General features: G+C 36.8%; 1 protein-coding gene across 1 annotated transcript; it reads left to right on the top strand.

Moving 5' to 3' along the window:
• The first annotated feature begins 1,001 nt into the window (after positions 1-1,001).
• On the top strand, positions 1,002-7,193 carry LOC128557663 (uncharacterized). Its single transcript, XM_053545555.1, has 4 exons — positions 1,002-1,121; positions 1,499-1,680; positions 6,653-6,813; positions 7,061-7,193. The coding sequence occupies exons 1-4, from the start codon at positions 1,082-1,084 to the stop codon at positions 7,125-7,127; spliced, it is 450 nt and encodes a 149-aa protein (XP_053401530.1). The 5' UTR covers positions 1,002-1,081; the 3' UTR covers positions 7,128-7,193.
• The last annotated feature ends 14,721 nt before the right edge of the window (positions 7,194-21,914 follow it).

The following is a 21,914-nucleotide window of genomic DNA, read 5'->3' as shown; positions in this document are numbered from 1 at the left end:
CTTGGGTCAAAAACTAGGTCACTAGGTCATATCTAAGAAAATACTTGTTTAAACTCAAGAGACAACATTTTTGGTCAAATCTTAATGAAAATTGGCCAGAATATTTGTTTCCACGAAATCACTAGGTCAAACATGTTTACACTGTTATGGTGTGTTTCTCAGGTGAGCGACCTAGGACCATCTTGGCCCTCTTGTTATATATAATTGCACCTATTTTGTAGCATTTAACGTTAGAATCTTCTTCCCGGTTATTCTGTTTACCAGATGGAACAACTGCGACGTCATCTAAAGGAACCTTCTCGGCATTAATCAGCGACGTTGTCGTAAATTTGGTGCCTTTTCTTTTTGCTTCATACAAAACGAACGTCACAATTTCCAATGGAACGAATAGAAAAAATTATATATATTAATGTATAGACCTTTAATCAGAGTATGAGTGAGTGAAATTTAAGTGCACATTAATTCATTCGTCAGACAGAACCCGCATGTGTTAAATGCAAAAACAATGTAATCGTAAATCAATGATTAAATTTAACGATGTTTAACTTTTTTTTTATATTTGTATCTTTTCATTACATATTTATGGTATTTCAATTCCTTTCATATTGCTATCGACAGTCTACATTTTACTTTTGCTTGCCGTGTATGAATATTTCAATGTCATCTTCACAGTCTGTTAGGCAGATGATAATGGACTCTTGAATTTGGTCTGCAGGAATATCTTCAATGCGGTATTTGTTTTCAATTGTGCGAATATATGTTCAAACTCATATCCTCCGTTCAGCAACTTTAGTTCATTATAAGCCGTCTTAAATATTTTGTTTCACTAAAAGTGATCAGCATTATTAACATTTTTATACAACCAAACATCATAAAAACATCATAGACAAAAGTTGATCAAGTTTGTCATGAACTTACAGGTGAAAAATAGGACCGGTTAGAATAGTAAGATATGGTAAATAAGTGCAACAGAAAAATGTAATCTGGAAGTTACGCAACAAAGGTCATAGCAAAGATAGTCTTTAGATATAAATAGCGTCGCTTCACGCCATTATTACTGAGTCCAGCGACGGAGACAAGAATGAAGATTGTGTTACATTTTGTTCTGACGGCTCTTATTGGTAAGTATATATTTGTATTATAAAACACAAATTTGACTTTTTTTGTAGAACAGCTATTCGAAAATTACAATTTATGTACATTTTAAGACTTGAATATTTCGAAATGTCTTCAGTCAAATACAATGACTGTTGTAACATAACGTATTCAGATCGCATTCAGTACAAGAATATAGGTGAGAAGTTTGAACGGAAAAACTGAATAAACTCCTCATATTTGTTGCATATATCAATGAACCTGATAGAACATTAAAACTTGCAAAAAGTTTCATTTTCAAAATGTTTTTTCACGTTTTATGACTTTGAAAACACACATGTAGTCAATATCAAAATGAAAACCACACACTGCGATTTCATTATTTTATTTAACCTAATTTCAGGTGTTGCAGAGGCAACAACGTTTCACGTCTATTCTTGTCCGTTATCTTCAACAGCATCATCATTATCCTCAAGTAGTAATAAAGACTGTTCAAGCAGTAAGCGGGATTTAGACTACGGGATTTCCCACACATACCTACAGATAGAATCAACATGTTATGATTGGGGAAACTGGAATTATCCTGTATGTATAGAGAATATGCAAGTCGGTATTATCCATCTTAATTAAGTCGCCAAAAAAAAGCAAATTTAAAAATAATAGAGAACTTCTAGGTAATTGAATTTCTCTTTACTGTGAAACAAATTATACATTATTCTAATTATTTACGTTTTGCACTGATGACTTTTTTCGCCGCATATGTATTGTAGGAAAAATAGTAGTAAATAGGTAATCGGATAATTGCGGAAAGAAAAAAATCCTCAATTTTTTCCCAGTCAAAGTGGCATTTTCATGTTTTAAGTAAGCCAGTTCCTGTTTTTCTGTCATTGTGGAGCTACACTTGACATTTTGGTAGCATTTTTCATGGAGATTTTTTGCAGTTATAGAAATGTGAACAAACCTTATTACTCGTGTGTTCATACCCACATTTTAGCTAGATATAGTGTTGACCTGTCAGAAAAAAATCTCAATTTTCATATCCGGAATATATTTGCTTCATTTGAATGAATTTAACTGTCGTTATAAGAAGTAATTATCGAAACAATTAAATTATACAATGTAAACAAATTGCTCCGAGGCGCAGCTTTTGTTGTTACATGTACGTCGGTTATATTTTAAATATTATTTTGGAATTACTTGGAGCATACCCAGCAAACAAAAACGCGTCTTTTTGGTTGTTATGACGTCTTTTTGGGACGTCTTTATGATATCATTTTTTGGTTGTTTTTGAAAGGTGCGTTCACGTCTTTTGGAGACGTCTTTTTTCGGTTGTTTTTAAAAGGTGCGATCACGTCTTTTAGAGACGTCTTTATGACGTTTATTAAAAGACATCTTTGTCTTGCATTATAATGATGTCTTTATGAAAGAAAAAATAAGATATCATCTTTTTGAAATGTGAATTCCAACCATAATCCAACGGATAAAGAACTAGTATTTTAGGCATTGACCTTTTTTGCTTATCCAGCACTTGTAATCAGCATGTATTTTCTGATCTTTACTTCATAGATCTGTGATCGTATTTTATCTAAGTATTTCCAATAGGTAATCCAATAAATGAGTCGTAATTTAATAGCTTAGTACATGGCAAAACCACTGGACCTGGAATTACCTAAAATGTATTAAATTCGAGTGTTTTATAATTATCATTCATCATTTTCCCGTAAATTAAATAAAAATGCAAAAACAGAAGTTTGTTAAATAAAGTACTTATAAAACAGTTAATGGAAATATTTAAACTATCTATTATCAACATTTTCTGATTAAAATATCCTCTCTGACTTTGTAAGTACGAGATATTTTAAGAAGAAAAAGCAGATTTAACAAAAGCTAATATCATGTTAAAATAGATATTTTATAAATACGTCAGTCTTTTAGATATAATGTTATTGACGAATATAATTATAATGTTATAATAATGTTTAAAGTATTGTACTCACTTTTTCTGCATCACCCTTCTGTACATGATAAACTTGTTCTGTCTTACACTCTATCAAATTAACTGAATAGTGTGTAAACCATTACCAGTATACAGGCGTGACTAATAGATAACGTGTGTAGAGAGAGAGACGGACCCTTAGTTACCATAGTTATAAACATGTATTATAAATGTTCCCAATGAATTCCAGTTTAATCATTATACTATCGCTTTCCTGAGTATTTTAAAATGTATGAATATTATTATTAAAAGTAATAATTACACAATTTTGAAAATAGCTATATATAGACAACAGCCCAATATTTTGGAAATATTTTCGGACGTGCAAAAAATATCATTTACATTTAGTCCATTTTCATGAATTTTGGAACCCTAGTAAATAGGTAGAAACGACATAGAAAAACGTCTTTTTCTGGTCACAGACGTCATGACCATAAAATAACCAAATAAAGACGTCTTCAAGACGTCTTTTGTTTGCTGGGTATTATCATATAACATATTAAAACTCTGTAAAATAACATAAACGAAAATAAAAAGTTTCTTCCCAGATATCTCTTATGTTTAGAACGAAAATATTGAGTAATTCGCTTCATTGCGTAATGTTTACATTGTATGTCATTGTAAGGAAGCATGGAAGTGACATGGTCGATATTTTACTAAGTTGTGGGAATGACATAATATTAGAGACACTAGTTACTAAAAAAATAAATTATTGTTAATAAGTTGTGGCCACAAGTTATTAAAAAATAAACTCCAGTTAATAAGTTGTGGCCACAAGCTACTAAAAATAAACTATTGTTAATAAATAAGTTATGGCCACACGTTACTAAAAATACCTTTAATATTATGTCGTTCCCACAACTTCGACAATGTCACTTCCATGCTTCCGTATCCTTGAGATGAATGAGGACATTTTATTGTGCTTACGTTTACAAGTGTTAAAGATGAGCTACAGAATAAATGTATTCTTTTATATAACCATGATGGTATTTTTTACATGCTTTGCATAAAAAACATTGAGAAAACCCAGTATCTGCTTCCTATATATAAGGCCAAGACAATGTCCAAACACTTTATCAAATCAATGTAGCAGTATGCACTGTACTGGGTTTAGACCACACTCAGTTTCTACAGTGTAAGATGATTTTTTATCTGTGTTTTTTACTGTACTGAAAGGAGATAGACTGAATAAATTTGCAGATGAAGCTGTGTAAACATATTAAGTCAGGGAGGGCATAAACTCTCCACCTGCCGCCTTCTTGTATAGTTGTAAAGAAGGAGAAAGCAGGTCACTAGGTTGTGCTGGGTCTTTAACATGCCCGATTCTTAACGTGTCAACTTGACATGGAGTCAGTTATAGTTATAGGCTGTCAAAGTAAATTCTTTAATCTGAATTAAACTGTTTATCAGGCAGACTCTTTTTTATTCGAAATACAAAACTATCCTTCTATTAAAAGATTCTAATAAACATGAAATCGTCATAAAAAGACTGATTTTACCCTGCGGGTATATTTTTATGCCACGATTAAGACCGTTTGTCCAACCGTCTGTCCGTCACACTATCTTGTGTACTCAACTCCAGTAGATTCCGCCGAAACCTTAAGTGGACATGCACATATTTCCAGGACTGCGATGTCCGTGTTCTTAGTAATGCCCCTTTTTTGGACCTAACAATATTACAACTACATCTGTACACCTGCATTTTCTATCTATTTCGAATGAAACTCGATATTCTTCATCGACATGAAGTGGACAAGCGCATATTGTTATGCATTTTTTTGTCCGGTTATACATTTTTCAGGTATGCGCCTTTATTAACTAAATAAGTTTATAATATTTAAGAAATGATTTATAGCAAAACGTGTTTTAACACTATTTATACACGATGGGCGGTTATATGTCGGGCGTAATGATTTCACTTGGGCGCAGCCGGAGTGTATAGATAGTCTTCAAACACGGTTTTGCTATAAATTATTCGATTCTGACGTGTCTTGTATTATAAAATTTAGATCGAATATGATAGGACTGTGTCTTCGCGCATGTATAGTGCTAAATGTTAGGTCGCCAAGCTCTTTTTATACATGCCAGGACCGGAAACGGTTAACATCTTGCGGAAGAGAATCATTAGGGCGCAAACGAATTATTCTGCAAAGCGAAAACCCAATTTCGTTTCAAACATGCTATTAAGTAGAATATTTGATCAAATTTGAAAGTGCTAGCTGTTTCTAGTTGCATACATGGCGCTAAACATCACGTTCACGCGACGTCAACATAATATCTATGCTGGTCATATTAGTCATATTCCATTAAATATTTTCACACTAAAGTCACAGGTCCTGTGTCCTCGCTCATGTTTCATTTAAATAACTTGCTATTTAAAATAAAGAATTCCAAGAGTATTTTGTTTTGAAAATTTGCCTCAGTACTAAAATTCTTCAACAAATTTCTCCAAATGTAGAGATCTCTTTTTAACTTGATAGTATTGTCGTCCTTGTGCTATTGGATTACGTTGTTTAAAGGTAAAATACTTATATTTAAACTACGTCCAACTTTGTTTGTTTTGACAATTATTATCGACGAGAGAAAAGTGAAAAAGATACAGTCATTTGCGTCTATAGTTATTTCCGGCCACGCAATCATAGAACATTCAAGCTACACACAACACTTGTAATATCCACAAAAATCTGATAAACTTCTGCAGAATGCGGTTGATACTTTTTTGTCTACATAAAGATTTATTATAAAATGTTCCATAATTTAACTATCGCAAATGTAAGTCCATGATATTTTTTTTAGTTTAGGCCTAGACTATTGTTTTTGTTTTGTTTTTGTGTATGTGTGGGGTAGGGGAGTCTTCAGTCTGATCCTTTACGTGTATGTGAATTTATCTATTATCTATTTGAAGGGTTTCACGCCCGTCGTTTGTATACTATCTGAGTTATTTACAGACAGGCATTGGATAAGCCTTGTCTTCTTTCCTGGGAAGAACCAGTTCTAGACTCACATATTCCGTAAGAAATTACCGACTTTTTCAACTAAAGAGGCATGGTCGGTTCCGGGAATTGAACTTATGATAGGTTACAGTGATTTAAAATGAGCGACTCCAATAAATCAACCACGAGTCTGTCGCATTTTTTATCATGAAAGCTAAACACGAGATAGGCCTACTTTATTTTAAAGAAAAGTCTACAGCAAAAGGCACTGGAATTTAGGCAAGACAATGCCTGGTTCTTTTTTTTCACATTCACGCGACCTAAATGTAGTGTGCACTCATTTAAGATTAAAATGACGATTATTATCTACAACCGTTTCAACAAGTTCATTCAGTGTATTTAACCGACTTGTTGCGTAAATTAAGCGGAGATACCTGTATAGACGAGGTCCAAAAATAGCTTCAAGGTAAAATTCTCTCGATTTATAAAAAGGCGAAGGGGCAATTCGATCTTAAAATTGTTTCTTTTATGTTTTCTCTACAAGGGACAGATATGTATCCGGCACTTTCCTGTATAACCCCACTCCCATAAAAAGGTAATAGAGTCTAATGTGTTTGTTATTACACAGAGACATTTGTCATGCGACGACCAAGCTCTTGCTTGCTGTGTCCAGACAAGTACCCGTCAAACTTCTAGAACTACGTCTTGTCCAGACAGAGTCGGAGAGTTTGAGGTGGCCTGGACAAACAAGGGTATACGATATGGTTTTCTGCGTTGGAACTGTCAGCGGTATGTTTGCTTCTTTTGAAACAGAGGACTTAATTAAGGCGTATCAAACTTTCTAACAAAATATTAGAACAAATAACAACGTATGTTAAGTATAAACACAGTATAGCAGGATATGACTTTTGAGGATTGTCCATTTAAAATACAGTAGGCATATATGGTAAACATTAGACGATGCATTAATAATAAATCATTCTATAAATTTTGATTATCGATATGGTAGTAATAATAAAATTACTTTTCATTTTAGCTTCACCAACAGATTGTCGGATTTCCTTACGCAATGCCATCAGGATGCTTCCACTGCTATAGGATGACGAATTTTATACATCACAGAGATGCAGAATGATTGCATTGTAAAATAGAATAAAAGTGCAGAAATATATTTTGTTCACTCTAATCGAAGAGATCTGGAAAGAAATATAGAAAAATGCCCAAAACATTCAGATTAAAGTTACAAAAACTATCCAGAGCGCAAAATATGGTATTAGCCTAGCTAGCTATTTTAAAATGACAACTGATTATTATTTCAGAATACCTAGACTGATCATACCAGTGATCAATCTCATGTTATATCGCATAGAGTAACGGTCTTTTATAAATCCGTAAAAAGACCAAGAGCATCAAGGTATTTGTAAGTGCATAGAAATATACGAGGCCAAGTTTTAACGTATAATCCGGAATGTACACATGTGCCATGTTAGACATGGCTATCCAACCGCCAAAGCAAAGGTGTACAAGAAAAGAAATAATGAGTTGTATGCGTATTAGTTAATAATTATGTATGCAATAGCTATAATTTACACACATTAAAGTTCTTTAACTGTTCTTTACTAACGCTCGTAGAGTTTAGATAATTTCCATAAATTATCTCAACGGAGATAATTCAGAAAGTAAGATATGCAGAGTTATGGTTCTTTGCTTTGTTCTCGGTGTTTCCGAAGGATCTACTTTTCAGATTTTATTTTTTTTTGTTTTGTACAATGCACTTAAATTTCTATGTGTATGTTCGGGTTTAACGTCTTTTTCAACAATTTTTCAGTCATATAAACGACGGTCCTTTCTATGTTCTTTGTCGTAGCATATTAGATAGATAGATAGATTGATGGATTCTTTACTTTCTCCATTAAGGAGAACTATCAAAAATATGATATTTATAATAAATACAGTATGAAATACTTGAATGCAACAAATTATACAGAGCATTTATATATAATTGAACGATGAAAATAATTCATAATATATCATGTGTTACTTAATATATAGGATAACTCAATTGATCGAAATACAATACTGTTTGAACCATTTTAGCTCCACTATTCGGAGAATGGGGGGGGGGGGGGGGGGTGCTGTTCTACTCGCCCCGGCCTTTCTTGGTTAAAGTTTTTCGGCAACCTTTGTTTCTCTGTCATATCTTTGTTACTTTTGCTTATATCTTACTGTAAGTTCAAATAAATAGTGTTCAGCATACAAACAAAGTATGTGCAGGGGCTGGGCCCATTATACTTAAGGTCAAGGTCACCAAGGTGTTATACTTAGGTTATTTTTAAGGTTAAAGTTTTTCGGCAACCTTTGTTTTTCTGCCATATCTTTGTTACTATTGCTTATATCTTACTATAACTTCATATAAACATTGTCCAGTATACAAACAAAGTATGTACAAGGGCTGGGCCCATTATACTCAAGATCAAGGTCACCAAGGTGTTATACTTGGGTTATTTTTCAAGGTTAAAGTTCTTTGGCAACCTTTGTTTTTTTGTCATATCTTTGTTACTTTTGCTTATATCTTACTGTAAATTCACATAAATATTGTTCAGCATACAAACAAAGTATGTGCAGGGGCTGGGCCCATTATACCCAAGGTCAAGGTCACAAAGTTTTTAAACTTGGAACTATTTTCATGTTAATTTTTTTCGAAAGCTTCGTTTTTTAAAGATATTCACGTTAGTAACCGAAAAAATGTATGCGTACGGCTGAAATGGGCGGAACATTATTGAATGGACACGAAATTATGGACACTTAATTTTCTCAAAAAATATGTTAAAAACTAATTTTCCTGTGTTTAAAAAATTCAAAATATGTGATTTTTTTTTTGAAAATGGAGTATTTTCGTTAAAAGGAGTTAAATTATAGGTTGGCTTAAGAAATATTCAAATTTCAGAAATGTGCTTCCGTTAACGTTAAAAGATGTAATTATCTAATAAAAGGAGTTTTTTTTATTCCATTTTTAAAGTGTATTTTATATATCAATTCAAAATTCTTAGAACAATTTGACAGTTGCAATGCTGATATTTTGGTTTGGTCTTCTACGCCAGTTTACCCAATTTACGTATTTGCACTTAAGTACATAAATCCGAAGGATATGTCAATGTCTCAAATCAATATTAATTGTGCAGGATAAAACATTTGATCAGGTTAAATAAGTACATTTGTAGTGAATTTTGTTATTTTTAACCAAGTTTTGCGTAAAATAAAAATCCGTGTTGTGTAATCGGCCTCAGACGGAAGTCAGGAACGGTAAAAACACAATGCATTTACGAGGAGTGTTCGATATGAATTGCTTATTGTCCTCTAGCTCGATATCCACGTGGGACACGGTAAAAACCAATACCTACCTGTATAGGGTTATTCAATACCTACACAACGGTGTATAAATGTTAGACTAAGTGTAAGACATAAAATTTGCCATTTGAATACACGCAATCATTGACCACTGTAGTAAAAATGGTTGGTAGAAGCGTCGACAAGAAAGATGAAATACGGGCTTACATCAAAGCTCGCTCAAAACTTGGTTGTTCTTTGAAGCAGCTGATGACTGAACTTTCTACTGCTTATGGTCCTTCTTGTGTGTCTTATGACACAGTTCGGTGGTGGTAAAAGAAATCTGAGTCTGGTGTAGAGTCCATCAAAAATGCACCGAAATCAGGTAGGCCAAAATCTGCATCTCGTAAAGAAATCGTTTCCAAAATAAAGGAAATCATTGAAGGAGATGCCAGATTTACAGTTCGTGATATTGCACGAAAGGTAGGCATATCACTATCAACGGTTCACCTTATTTTGAAGAAGCATTTGAAAGTCAGAAAGATTTCTGCTAGATGAGTGCCACATCTGTTGACTGATGAGCAAAAGAGGCAACGGGTTAAAGTGGCCAAAAAGCTGCTTCAAATGTTTCCTAAATATGACAAAAAGCAGTTTGCCAATGTCGTCACAGGTGACGAAACCTGGGTTCATTATTTTGAGCCCGTCAGAAAGGTTAGAAATAAGATCTGGGCCACTAAACACAGCAAACGATCAATAATTGCCAAACGTTCTTTGAGTGCAAAGAAGGTTTTGTATGCAATCTTCTTCACTGGTGAAGGAGTCGCAATAAAAGTTCCGGTGAAAAAGGGCAAAAGCATCACCGGAAAGTACTACAAAGACGTAGTACTGAAGAAACTGAAAAAGTATTATCAGAAACGACGCCCTGCCACTGGTTTTAAACATGTCCGTCTTTACATGACAATGCCCCCGCTCATACCTCCGCAATAGTTACGGCGTTTTTGAAGAAAGAAAAAGTAACTGTTTTGCCTCACCCCCCGTATTCCCCAGGCTTTGCCCCATGTGATTTCTTTTTGTTTCCGAAATTGAAATCATTCCTTGCTGGGCGGAAATACCAGTCCCGACAGGCACTTGGATCTGCTATTCATCAGTACCTTATTACTGTGCCCAAATCAGCGTACCGTGACGCCTTCAAGAAGTGGATACATCGGCTGAAACTTTGCATTTCTAGCCACGGGGAGTACTTCGAGGGCATGAAATGAGCCCTTTTGGGCTAACTTGAAATTTGAAGTCTCCAGATAGAAATAAGCAATTCATTTCGAACATCCCTCGTAAGCCAGACATTAAACATGAATACAGGAACTTGTTCGAGCTCAAAATCAACCAATCAGAAGCTTAAATTTAGAGACTGGTCTCCAAGCCGAGCTTTTTAACACTGGACCATGATACAGGATCAGAAATTAAAGACATATATCAAATCTTAGTGATGTGGTAGCCTTAATTTTTGGCACGTATAAGAAACGTAAGGAAGTCTTTTTCTCGGAATCACCGCCATTCCCTGGTACTTTTTCGCTTTAAAGTAAATCAATGTTACCCACATTCAAGACCAGGCTACTGCTTTCTTTATTCATTAAGATAAACTAGCAAATTAAGTGTAGAGGTGTTGTTGTGGTTTAGGCGTCAGCCGCTTATCCCAGAGATCGTGGGTTCTAACCCCACTGAAGTCACAACCATGCCTGCCTTTGAAAAGCATCGACGCATTTGGTGAAACTATACAAGATCGTTGTGAAAGCTGAACCAAAATGTGCAGATAAAAACCTGTTAAAATAGTTATTTGGCGTTGAGTTAATGGTGGGCCACCAACCCAGTTTTGAAAGCGTCCAACGCTTGGGGGTAACTTGGCTCTCGTGCAGCTGGTTCCACAATCGAATATCAGGTGAGATGAAACTATTCAAGTAGATGTCTGTGCGGCAGTGAGGCAGCATGCATCGGAAGTAACTGATTCTTTACATCAGTATGATTTTGACCCCTTGGCGTCTATCTTGAAGTGAAGGCCATTGTAGTCTAGAGAGCATATCGCTGGTGTGCTTGTCATTCTGAAGTCATCCAATGCAAACCTGACTGCTCTCTGCTAGACCGCTTTGAATTTCTGGATATTATTAATAGTGTGAGGGTCCAAGACTGGTGAGGCATATTCTTTGACCGATGTCACTATAGCCTCGAAGCAAGGGTGACTGTAGATGGCCTTCTTGATAATGGCGTCAGCATGACTGTTTCAGGACATTTTCTCGTTGTGTTACATCAAGATATTTCCCGTTTGGAGAAATCTACAATGTGTGCCGGTGAATGGAGTATGTACCGTTTGTAGAACTTTTCTTGAGGTAACTTAAATCCATCCATCCAGTCTTTCTTCCACTGTTCTAAATCTTGGATGGTCTAACTGAAGGATTTCGGTGTCTCGCGTTGTCCGAATTCGCCTGTATAGTAATGCATCATCAGCAAACAGTTGGTTTTTTGAGCTGACCTTCTCTGGCATGTCATTTATGTAGACCAGAAACAGTAGGGTCACAGGACTCTTCCTGGTGGTACGCCTGAAACAACTGGAGCTGATGGGAAGCATGTCTTTCAACAAGAAGTTGTTGGCTTCTGTTTGACAGAAAGCTCTCTATCCACGTTTGTACATTACCTCGTATACCGTAATGATGGAGCTTATACAGAAGGCGCTGATGTGGTACTTTGTCAAAGACCTTGCTGAAATCGACAGTTATGGCGGTGATCTGCTCAGCATCTTCGATTCCAGCAGCAAAGTTTTGGACTGTATGTACGAGCTGAGTCTCACAGTTTTGCCGCTTCCTGAACCCGTGTTGCTGGTCAGTCTAGAGAGGTCTTATCACGTGACTGTGGACGACATGCTTCATTAGCTTATAACAGACTGACCGCAGGGAAATGGATCTGTAGTTTGTGGAGTTCTATGTCCTTTCTTACACAGAGGAGTTACATTTGCCAGTATCCATTCTTTGGGTACTCTACCTTCATTCCATGAGGCTTCAAACAGTGGGAGTTAGTTCTTTGGCATAGTCTCTAAGAAACTGGAATGGGATGTTGTCAGGTCCCTGTGCCTTATGTGGGTTAAGGTCTTTGAACACTTTCTGTATGGCATTGATGTCGATGGTAAACACATACATTTTGGGAGCTGAATCTGTGTCCATTGATGGCATGCTAGAATGGACTTCTTTTTTTGAATTAGTAGACACGCTACTAGATTGTTCGTTCAAGATGGTAGCATTCATTTTGAGATCAGCATGACCGACACAATTCTTTTTCTGTAGTGCTACACCGCTTGCTGTCGATCAAAGTGTAACGTTTCTTTGGGCTTTGCTCCTCGGTGACCATGTTGTTGATGTAACTTTGATAGGCTTGTTTACATTCATATTGGGTGTCTTTCTGTATATGTTTGTATTTGTCATGATCTTCTTGAAGTCGACTGTGTTTGGCTTTTTATATGCTATATTTCTGGTGACCCATGGTTGGTTGAAGCGGTAAGTAATTTCCTTGGATGGAACATTCTCCTCAATAATGGACATACATGAGTTTTTTTAACTCCTCCTATAATGTCACTATGTCTGTGTCATTGGTGTGTTTACTTGTATACTGAGATGCACAATTCTTGAATTTGAAAGGGATATAGCCCTGATCTGAACTCTCCTCCAGGGTAGGATCTTCCTTCTTGGTGTTCTTTTACGTAAAGCACGTACATGGACATCTACAAATACTGCATCATGGTTGCTCACCCCTGGCACTGGCTTTGTCCTGACGACTAGAGATAATCCGTCAGTCAAAAAAAGGTACAGTATGATTTTTCCTCTTCTGGGGGATTTCACCGTGTGGTCAGGTCCACTGCCTTACACCAATATGGCACCAGTACAGCAGACTCTAGACAGATTCAATCAGCTTCAAACTTTCATAACAACCGAGCTAAAATAAATAAGTACAAACTATTAGTAAGATAATGCTGAACATTTTTTTGATAAAAATGAAAATGAATGAATAAGTGTACCCATATATGTTTTTGGTCGAAAAAAAAATGATTAAAATCGTTTTGTTATCTCTTATTCAAAATATAAGATATCTTCCTTTTTAGTATGAATTTAAATCAGCCCAAACAGTTAATATAATAAATGTTCACCTTCACTGTAGAGGTAAACCACAGGTACCCCATCTAGTATATTTCACGCTAGGGTTGTTTATGTTGAACCACGACCTTGTGGAAACCTCTTGGACTTTCTCTTGCTTCATACTTCTGGTAAGATCTCTCCATGTCTATACTAGTAGAGGTATTTGACACACTAGATGTCTTCCCTTATACGTAAAGCACATTTGAAGGTGTTTATCATGAACATACTGCTATATAAATATGGAATAATGATAATGATAATGATGGTAATTTATGGAAGGGGTGAGTGGTTAAGGTCGCTGACTTCAGATCACTTGCCCCTCACCAATGTGGGTTCGAGCCTCGTTTTATTGAGGGGAGTGGGGACGTTGAATTCTTCATGTAAGGAAGTCATCTATCTGGATTACGGAAGGTCGGTGGTTCTACCCAGGTACCCACTCGTGATGAATTTTTTCATGCAGGGGCACCTAGGGTCTTCCTTCACCATCAAAGCTGGAAAGTCACCATTTGACCTGTAATTGTGTCGGTGCTACGTGAAACCTAACCATGGACCTCATGTTATGTGAGTTGTCGTATGGAATCAAAATTGTTTTATATACAGGTAAACTTAATGGAATACGTATTTTGATATTTTCATTATTATATCGGAACTCTCCTTCTCAAATGATATCATTTACTTTTGAAGGCATCGAGCTAGAGCTAGACTGACATTTTCCGCTATTGTTCTGTTAAAATACACTTATCTTCCTTTAAATCCTCTTTAATAGTACCTTCTGATGTTTTTATACTTTCCATAAGTCTCTGACTCTGAGACGAGCCTGGAAATATAAAATTTTATGCCGGTAAATATTATCAAAATATTTGATCTTGGAAAGACTTCGTAAGTAGTGTATGCTATATATAGCATGTGATTTGTTAAAATTTAAATATACTTATATCAAATACTCAAAGGGGTTGTAGAGTGCATTTGATACTTAATTAAAGGCATAACACCTGAAACGAACTAGGTGAACAGCCTGATTACTTTGGATTAATTACGCTTCAATCGCGCTCGCCGAAAAGAATAAGGGTTGGCAAGTATATTTTATTATTTTAACAGACATTCAGTAGAAACTGATTAAGATAAAGTTGGAATGTATATTAGAATTATTTCTCTATTTTGCATATAGAGTGCATGGGCGGAAGAGTTTCTTAACAATTGTTGTCAAGACAACAAAGTCTTAGTGTCATGTAAGCGAACACAAAGTGTTTCACTTTTCTTTGAAGCTTCGGCTTTGCGTTAGATTGCTTAATTCATGTGAGGAAGCCATCCATCTGGCTTACGGAAGGTCGGTGGTTCTACCTAGGTGCCCACTCGTGATGAAATAATGCACGGATGTGGACCTGGGGTCTCCCTCCACCATCAAAGCTGGAAAGTTGCCATATGACCTATAAATGTGTCGGTGCGACGTTAAACCCAACAAAATATATCGAATTAGATTGCTTCACACTTGTGATTTGTCTTCATATCAGCGGATGTGAACTAAGTAAAATAATGTGACTCTGGTAGATTAAGTGTCCCCTGTGTCATGTCTAAGCATTTTAAAATGAATGCTCGGACAAAATTGCTCAAAAATCGTTATGTCAGCTTCTTTAGGTAGTTCTGAACGTTCAGGTCATTTTTCTACGATGTAGAAAATCAATGAAATCTGCATTTTTTTAAACCTCAGAACGTACTAAGAAAATTCAGCAAATAAAAAAATAGGAACCTGTGCATTTTTTCTACCATGTAGAGTTTAATGAAACTTTTCACAGTTGTAAAACATATGGCCTATAATATGGTGAAATAAAATGTATAAATCCGTGTGCTTGTTTTTTTTTTTATGTATTTGCCCATAATTTAAATGATCCAAACATTTAAAGCTGGTTTTAAGCCATTATTTTGAATTATTTAACGTGTCGGATGTTTTAATATCATATCTTAACTTTATAAAGATAGTAATAGGTTGCCATTAATTCATAAAATGATTTTCATTTCCGTGCGGCAAATCCAGGCTTTATTCTACGTTTTCAGGATAAATGACGTTACGACATCACTTTCGGTTTATCAAACGTGCAGAACTGCCTTTAAATAACCAATGCAAGACTTGTAGAACACAAGGGGAAATACGCTAGATGCTAGTTATTTCTCATTATTTCTCATTCTGTCTTAATTCCTACCTGTAAAAGATTCGATTTACACGTAAAGTAGGAAGTCTTTGTTATGTAAGTATAGTCTAATCTTTCGCTTTTGGATGTCTATTCATATAGTTGTAGTTTTGTCATTCGCCATTTGTCCGTTCGATTGAGGTGGAGCCGTGTTTCAAAGAAACCTCATTCAAAATTATCTGCTCGGACTTATGTTGATCTACAAAGCACCACGGTGCCGCTGTGAATAAAAAATGCTCATAATGAAATGCTAATTGTATCCGCAACGAGATATTTCAATGAAAGCTTTTGAAATTTATTGTATTAATTGTATAGCTTATTTCCATGTCCTTATAGATACTACATATCTGTGGTAATATTCCCAAACGATAATGCGATATTTCCAAACTAAACTATTAATAGATTAAAATGTGAATTCGTCAGTTTTGTAACTTGTCAAAATTTGAATATTTCTAGTTTTCTTACCAATGACAAAGATCTTTCGTCGTGCGGGTTCGAAACTCAGCGACGGTACTTTTTTATCTTTAGATTCGTTTGAATGATTATCATTTTCTCTATCACACAACAACAGATATTAAGATTTTATCTTGGATTTATTTAATGACCACGAATAGCTGTTTTGTTTTTGTTTTGCTTATCTCTACCTCGTAGCTGCGAAATAATATGAAAATAACCAACACGTGTCCCATCTGCGCTTCTCTATTGTAACGAAAATGCAAAGTGACCTCCCCTTAATTAAGTTACGGCATTTATAAATAAAGACGCTGAAATCTAAGCTTATAACTAATCTCTATTAACCAGGTTAGTAGGCTTATATTATTTCATTTAATACCTTGCAGTCATTTAGAAATGTCCTAAACCTGCATATCATAAGCTTTATTTGTATCAAATTACGTTTTCAATATATATTTTGCCAGTAACTAAGTTGTTTCAATAGGCGCTCTATAAGGTAATATAGTCAGACGCTCATTACGATATAAGAACTATACAAGTCAATGTAAATCATTAGCCAATCAGAATAAGAGGGCGCTGTTGTCAAGGCGAAAGGGGGCGCTGTGGTCGCTGGTTATATAAACATACGCTCCAGTTGTAAGAATTAATTCTGTCATAAGACATCAGCGGGTCAACAACAGATCTTCTAAAGCTTTTAAAGTTAAACCTACTATTACATCCGTCATCCTTGTTCTCTTGGGGGCAACGCTACCTGGAGAGGGTGCATGGATAGGTAGTAGACAGTAAACCGGGCTGCAGACTATTTGTGTTGATAAGCATTGAATATATGGGTATAGAGACCTGTATGCATCGAGACTCATAGGCACCGAGACCCATTGGCATTGGGACAGGTACAGAGGCTTGGAGCACTTGAGACGTATACCGCCCTTGGTATTGATCATAAATAAATAATAACTGAAGACACAGGAAGCTGTAATAGGCCGTAGCCCCACAGAGTGGACAGGGCTGTGATTAAATAAAAGAGCCAGAGACTGCTTATTTGATTCCGATCTTAAGTAATTATATAGTTAATTGTTGCTGTATACTAATCATTTACAAATCATTGGTCTCAAATCATATAGGCAAAGAAGCCTAGAGGAAAATCTATTATCTGTAAATATAGTTTTAACAGTTATCGTGCATAACGCTCAGTGCACGCTCAGGAAGTTAGTAAACCATTAAGTATTTCAATTTAATAAAACCTTATAGTGTGTGAAAAAGGCTGCCAGAGACTTTGGATTTGGCTGTATATGAGTTTTTTCTCTTCTAAAAACATCATGTCCACGTGTATTCACCACTCGCCGTAAAGCGATAGGATGAATAAAGAATGGATGTTCGTTCGTTCGTTCGTTCGTTCGTCTATGTCTGTCGAAAACTTTTGTTTCTTTACATCAGCTTTACTTCTGTAAGAAAACGTGCAGAATTAAGTCAATATAAAGCTGCTAGAGCTGGATCATATTGCAAAATGATATTTCAGGAATAATTATTGAAATTTCTTATCTTTTGTAACTAGTGTTTACATACCGGTAATTGTTCGAACAATAACTTTGTAAGTAGTGACGGGAATGCAATGAAACTTGACATAATTTACGAGATATTTGCCATCTCGCCAACTTCACGCTTTAAATGTCCAATGTCGTTCTCTTATCCAATGTTCAATGTCTAATGTCGAACTTCTCGCCAACTTCACACACTTGACCAAGCGTGAAGTTGGCAAGAAGTCAAACGTTCTACATTGGACATTCGATTTCAGAACGACATTGGACATTCAAACCCAGAAAGACATTGGACATTCGATACAAGAACAACATTGGACATTCAGTTTCAGAACGACATTGGAAATTCGAACCTAGAACGACATTGGACATTCGATACAAGAACGACAATGGACATTCGATTTCAGAACAACATTGGACGTTCAAACCCAGAACGACATCGGACATTCGATTTCAGAACGACATTGGACATTCGATTTCAGAACGACATTGGACATTAGAACCTAGAACGACATTGGACATTTGAAAACAAAACGACATTGGACATTCGAATCCAAAACGACATTGGACATTTGAACCCAGAACGACATTGGACATTCGAACCTTGAACGACACTGGGCATTAGAACCCAAAACGACATTGGACATTCGTTACTAGAACGACATTGGACATTCGATTTCAGAACGACATTGGACATTCGAACCTAGAACGACATTGGACATTCGAACCCAAAACGATATTTGACGTTCGATACCAGAACGACATTGAACAGTCGATTTCAGAACGACATTGGACATTCGAACCTAGAACGACATTGGACATTCGAACCCAAAACGACATTGGACATTCGAACACAGAACGACATTGGACATTCGGATCCAAAACGACATTGGACATTCGACACCAGAACGACATTGGACAGTTGATATCAGAACGACATTGCAAATTGGAACCTAGAACGACATTGGACATTCAAACCCAGAACGACATTGGACATTCGAACCCAGAACGACATTAGACATTCTAATCAAAAACGACATTGGACATTCGATATCAGAATGACATTGGACATTCGAACACAGAACAACATTGGATATTCGGATCCAAAACGACATTGGACATTCGATACCAGAACGACATTGGACAGTTGATATCGGAACGACATTGGACATTCGAACACAGAACGACATTGGACATTCGAATCCAAAACGACATTAGACATTCGATATCAGAACGACATTGGACATTCGAACCCAGAACGACATTGGAGGATCCAAAACGACATTGAACATTCGATACCAGAACGACATTTGACATTTCATATCAGAACGACATTGGACATTCGAACCTAGAACGACATTGGACATTCGAACACAGAACGACATTGGACATTCGAATCCAAAACGACATTGGACATTCGATATCAGAACGACATTGGACATTCGAACCCAAAACGACATTAGTAGCCTCCTTTGGCACCGATTCCTGAAAGTCTGCGAGTTCTCCTGAAAGTGTCGCAGACTGTTTAAAATTATTTAAACAGAAACAGGAACTACTTGATTAGTGTTATCTCTCCTGGCACGGGTTCTTGAAAGTTTGCGTTTCCTCCTGAAAGTGCCGCAGACCGTTCTGAATGGTTTGAAATGAGACATGGATTGCTGGGTCGGCGTTTTCTACCTTGGCACCGATTCCTGAAAGTCTGCGAGTGTTCCTGAAAGTGTCGCAGACCGTTTTTTAATGATTAAAAAGGTAATAATAACTACTTGTTAGTGTTATCTTTCTTGGAACCGGTTCTTGAAAGTCTGCGAGTCCTCCTGAAAATGTCACAGACCGTTCTTAATGGGTTGAAATGTAACAGAGGCTATGGGACCGTTTTTAATGATTAAAAAAGAAACACGAATTACTTGGTTAGTGTTATCTCACCTGGCACCGATTCCTGAAAGTCTGCGAGTCCTCCTGAAAGTGTCGCAGACCATTTTAAATGATTCAAAAAAAAAAGTGGACTATTGGGACGATTTTTTCCCCTTGGCAACGGTTCCTGAAAGTCTACAAGTCCTCTTGAACGGTCTGTGACATTTTGAAGAGTACTCGCAGACTTTCAAGAACCGGTGCCAAGGGAGAACACATCGTCCCAATTGTCCTTGTTTCTTTTTCAATCATTTAAAACGGTCTGCGACACTTTCAGGATGACTCGCAGACTTTCAGGAATCGGTGCCAGGAGAGTTAATCAAGTAGTTCATGTTTCTTTTGAAATCATTTAAAACGGGCCGCGACACATTCAGGATCACGCACAGACGTGCAGGAACCGGTGCCAAGGGATATAATACCGTCCCAGTAGCCTCTGTATCATTTCAACCCATTAAGAACGGTCTGTGACATTTTCAGGATGACTCGCAGACTTTCATGTACCGGTGCAAAGAGAGATAACACTAACCAAGTAGTTCTTGTTTCATTTTTAATCATTTAAAACGGTCTGCGACACTTTTAGGAACACTCGCAAACTTTCAGGAATAGGTGCCAAGGGAGAAAACACCGTCCCACTAGCCAACTGTATCAATTCAACCCATTAAAAACGGTCTGTGATACTTTCAGGAGGACTCCCAGACTTTCAGGAAACGGTACCAAGGGAGAAAACATCGTCACAATAGTCCATGTTTCTTTTTCAATCATCTAGAATTGTCTGCGACACTTTCAGGAGGACTCGCTGACTTTCAGGAAACGGTGCCAAGGGAGAAAACATCGTCAGAATAGTCCATGTTTCTCTTCAATCATTTAGAATTGTCAGCGACACTTTCATGAGGACTCGCAGACTTTCAGGAATCGGTGCCAAGGTAGAAAACCACGACCGTGCAATCCATGTGTCTTTCAAACCATTCAGAGTTCCTGTTTCTTTTTAAATCATTTTAAACGGTCTGCAACACTTTCAGGAGGACTCGCAGACTTTCAGAAATCGGTGCCAAGGGAGATTACTAATGTCGTTTTGGATTCGAATGTCCAGTGTTGTTCTGGATTCGAATGCCCAATGTCGTTTCGGGTTTGAAAGTCCAATGTCGTTCTAAGTTCGAATGTCCAATGTCGTTCTGAAATCGAATGTCCAATGTCGTTCTGGTATCGAATGTCCAATGTCGTTTTGGATTCAAATGTCCAATGTCGTTCTATGTTCGAATGTCCAATGTCGTTCTTGTTTCGAATGTCCAATGTCGTTCTGGTATCAAATGTCAAATGTCGTTTTAGATTCGAATGTCCAATGTCGTTCTGGGTTCGAATGTCCAATGTCGTTCTGAAATCGAATGTCCAATGTCGTTCTGGGTTCGAATGTCCAATGTCGTTTTGGGGTCGAATGTCCAATGTCATTTTGGGTTCGAATGTCCAATGTCGTTCTAGGTTCGAATGTCCAATGTCGTTTTGTGGTCGAATGTCCAATGTCGTTTTTGGTTCGAATGTCCAATGTCGTTCTAGGTTCGAATGTCCAAGGTCGTTCTAGGTTTGAATGTCCAGTGTCGTTCTGAAATCGAATGACCAATGTTGTTTTAGATTCAAATGTCCAATGTCGTTCTGGTATCGAATGTCCAATGTCGTTTGGATTCGAATGTCCAATGTCGTTCTGGGTTCGAATGTCCTATCTTGTTCTGGGTTCGAATGTCCAATGTCGTTCTGGGTTCGAATGTCCTATGTTGTTCTGGGTTCGAATGTCCAGTGTCGTTCTAGGTTCGAATGTCCAATGTCGTTTTTGATTCGAATGTCCAATGTCGTTCTGGGTCCGAATGTCCAAGGTCGTTCTAGGTTTGAATGTCCAGTGTCGTTCTGAAATCGAATGACCAATGTTGTTTTAGATTCAAATGTCCAATGTCGTTCTGGTATCGAATGTCCAATGTCGTTTGGATTCGAATGTCCAATGTCGTTCTGGGTTCGAATGTCCTATCTTGTTCTGGGTTCGAATGTCCAATGTCGTTCTAAATTCGAATGTCCAATGTCGTTTTTGATTCGAATGTCCAATGTCGTTCTGAAACCGAATGACTAATGTTGTTTTAGATTCAAATGTCCAATGTCGTTCTGGTATCGAATGTCCAATGTCGTTTGGATTCGAATGTCCAATGTCGTTCTGGGTTCGAATGTCCAATGTCGTTCTGGGTTCGAATGTCCAATGTCGTTTTAGGTTCGAATATCCAATTTCGTTCTGAAATCGAATGTCCAATGTCGTTCTGGTATCGAATGTC

Source organism: Mercenaria mercenaria, chromosome 6 (assembly GCF_021730395.1).
Source record: "Mercenaria mercenaria strain notata chromosome 6, MADL_Memer_1, whole genome shotgun sequence".
In the NCBI taxonomy this organism is placed as follows: domain Eukaryota; kingdom Metazoa; phylum Mollusca; class Bivalvia; order Venerida; family Veneridae; genus Mercenaria; species Mercenaria mercenaria.
The sequence above is the reverse complement of the archived record's forward strand: the minus strand, read 5'-3'. Positions and strand labels throughout refer to the sequence as shown.

What these genes read in the sequence shown, in the direction of transcription:
- LOC128557663 (XM_053545555.1), top strand. Translation starts at nt 1,082, where the DNA reads ATGAAGATTGTGTTACATTTTGTTCTGACGGCTCTTATTG. An exon ending in TGTTCTGACGGCTCTTATTG is followed by an intron (nt 1,122 to 1,498) that starts GTAAGTATATAT and finishes ACCTAATTTCAG; the next exon opens with GTGTTGCAGAGGCAACAACG. An exon ending in GGGGAAACTGGAATTATCCT is followed by an intron (nt 1,681 to 6,652) that starts GTATGTATAGAG and finishes GTTATTACACAG; the next exon opens with AGACATTTGTCATGCGACGA.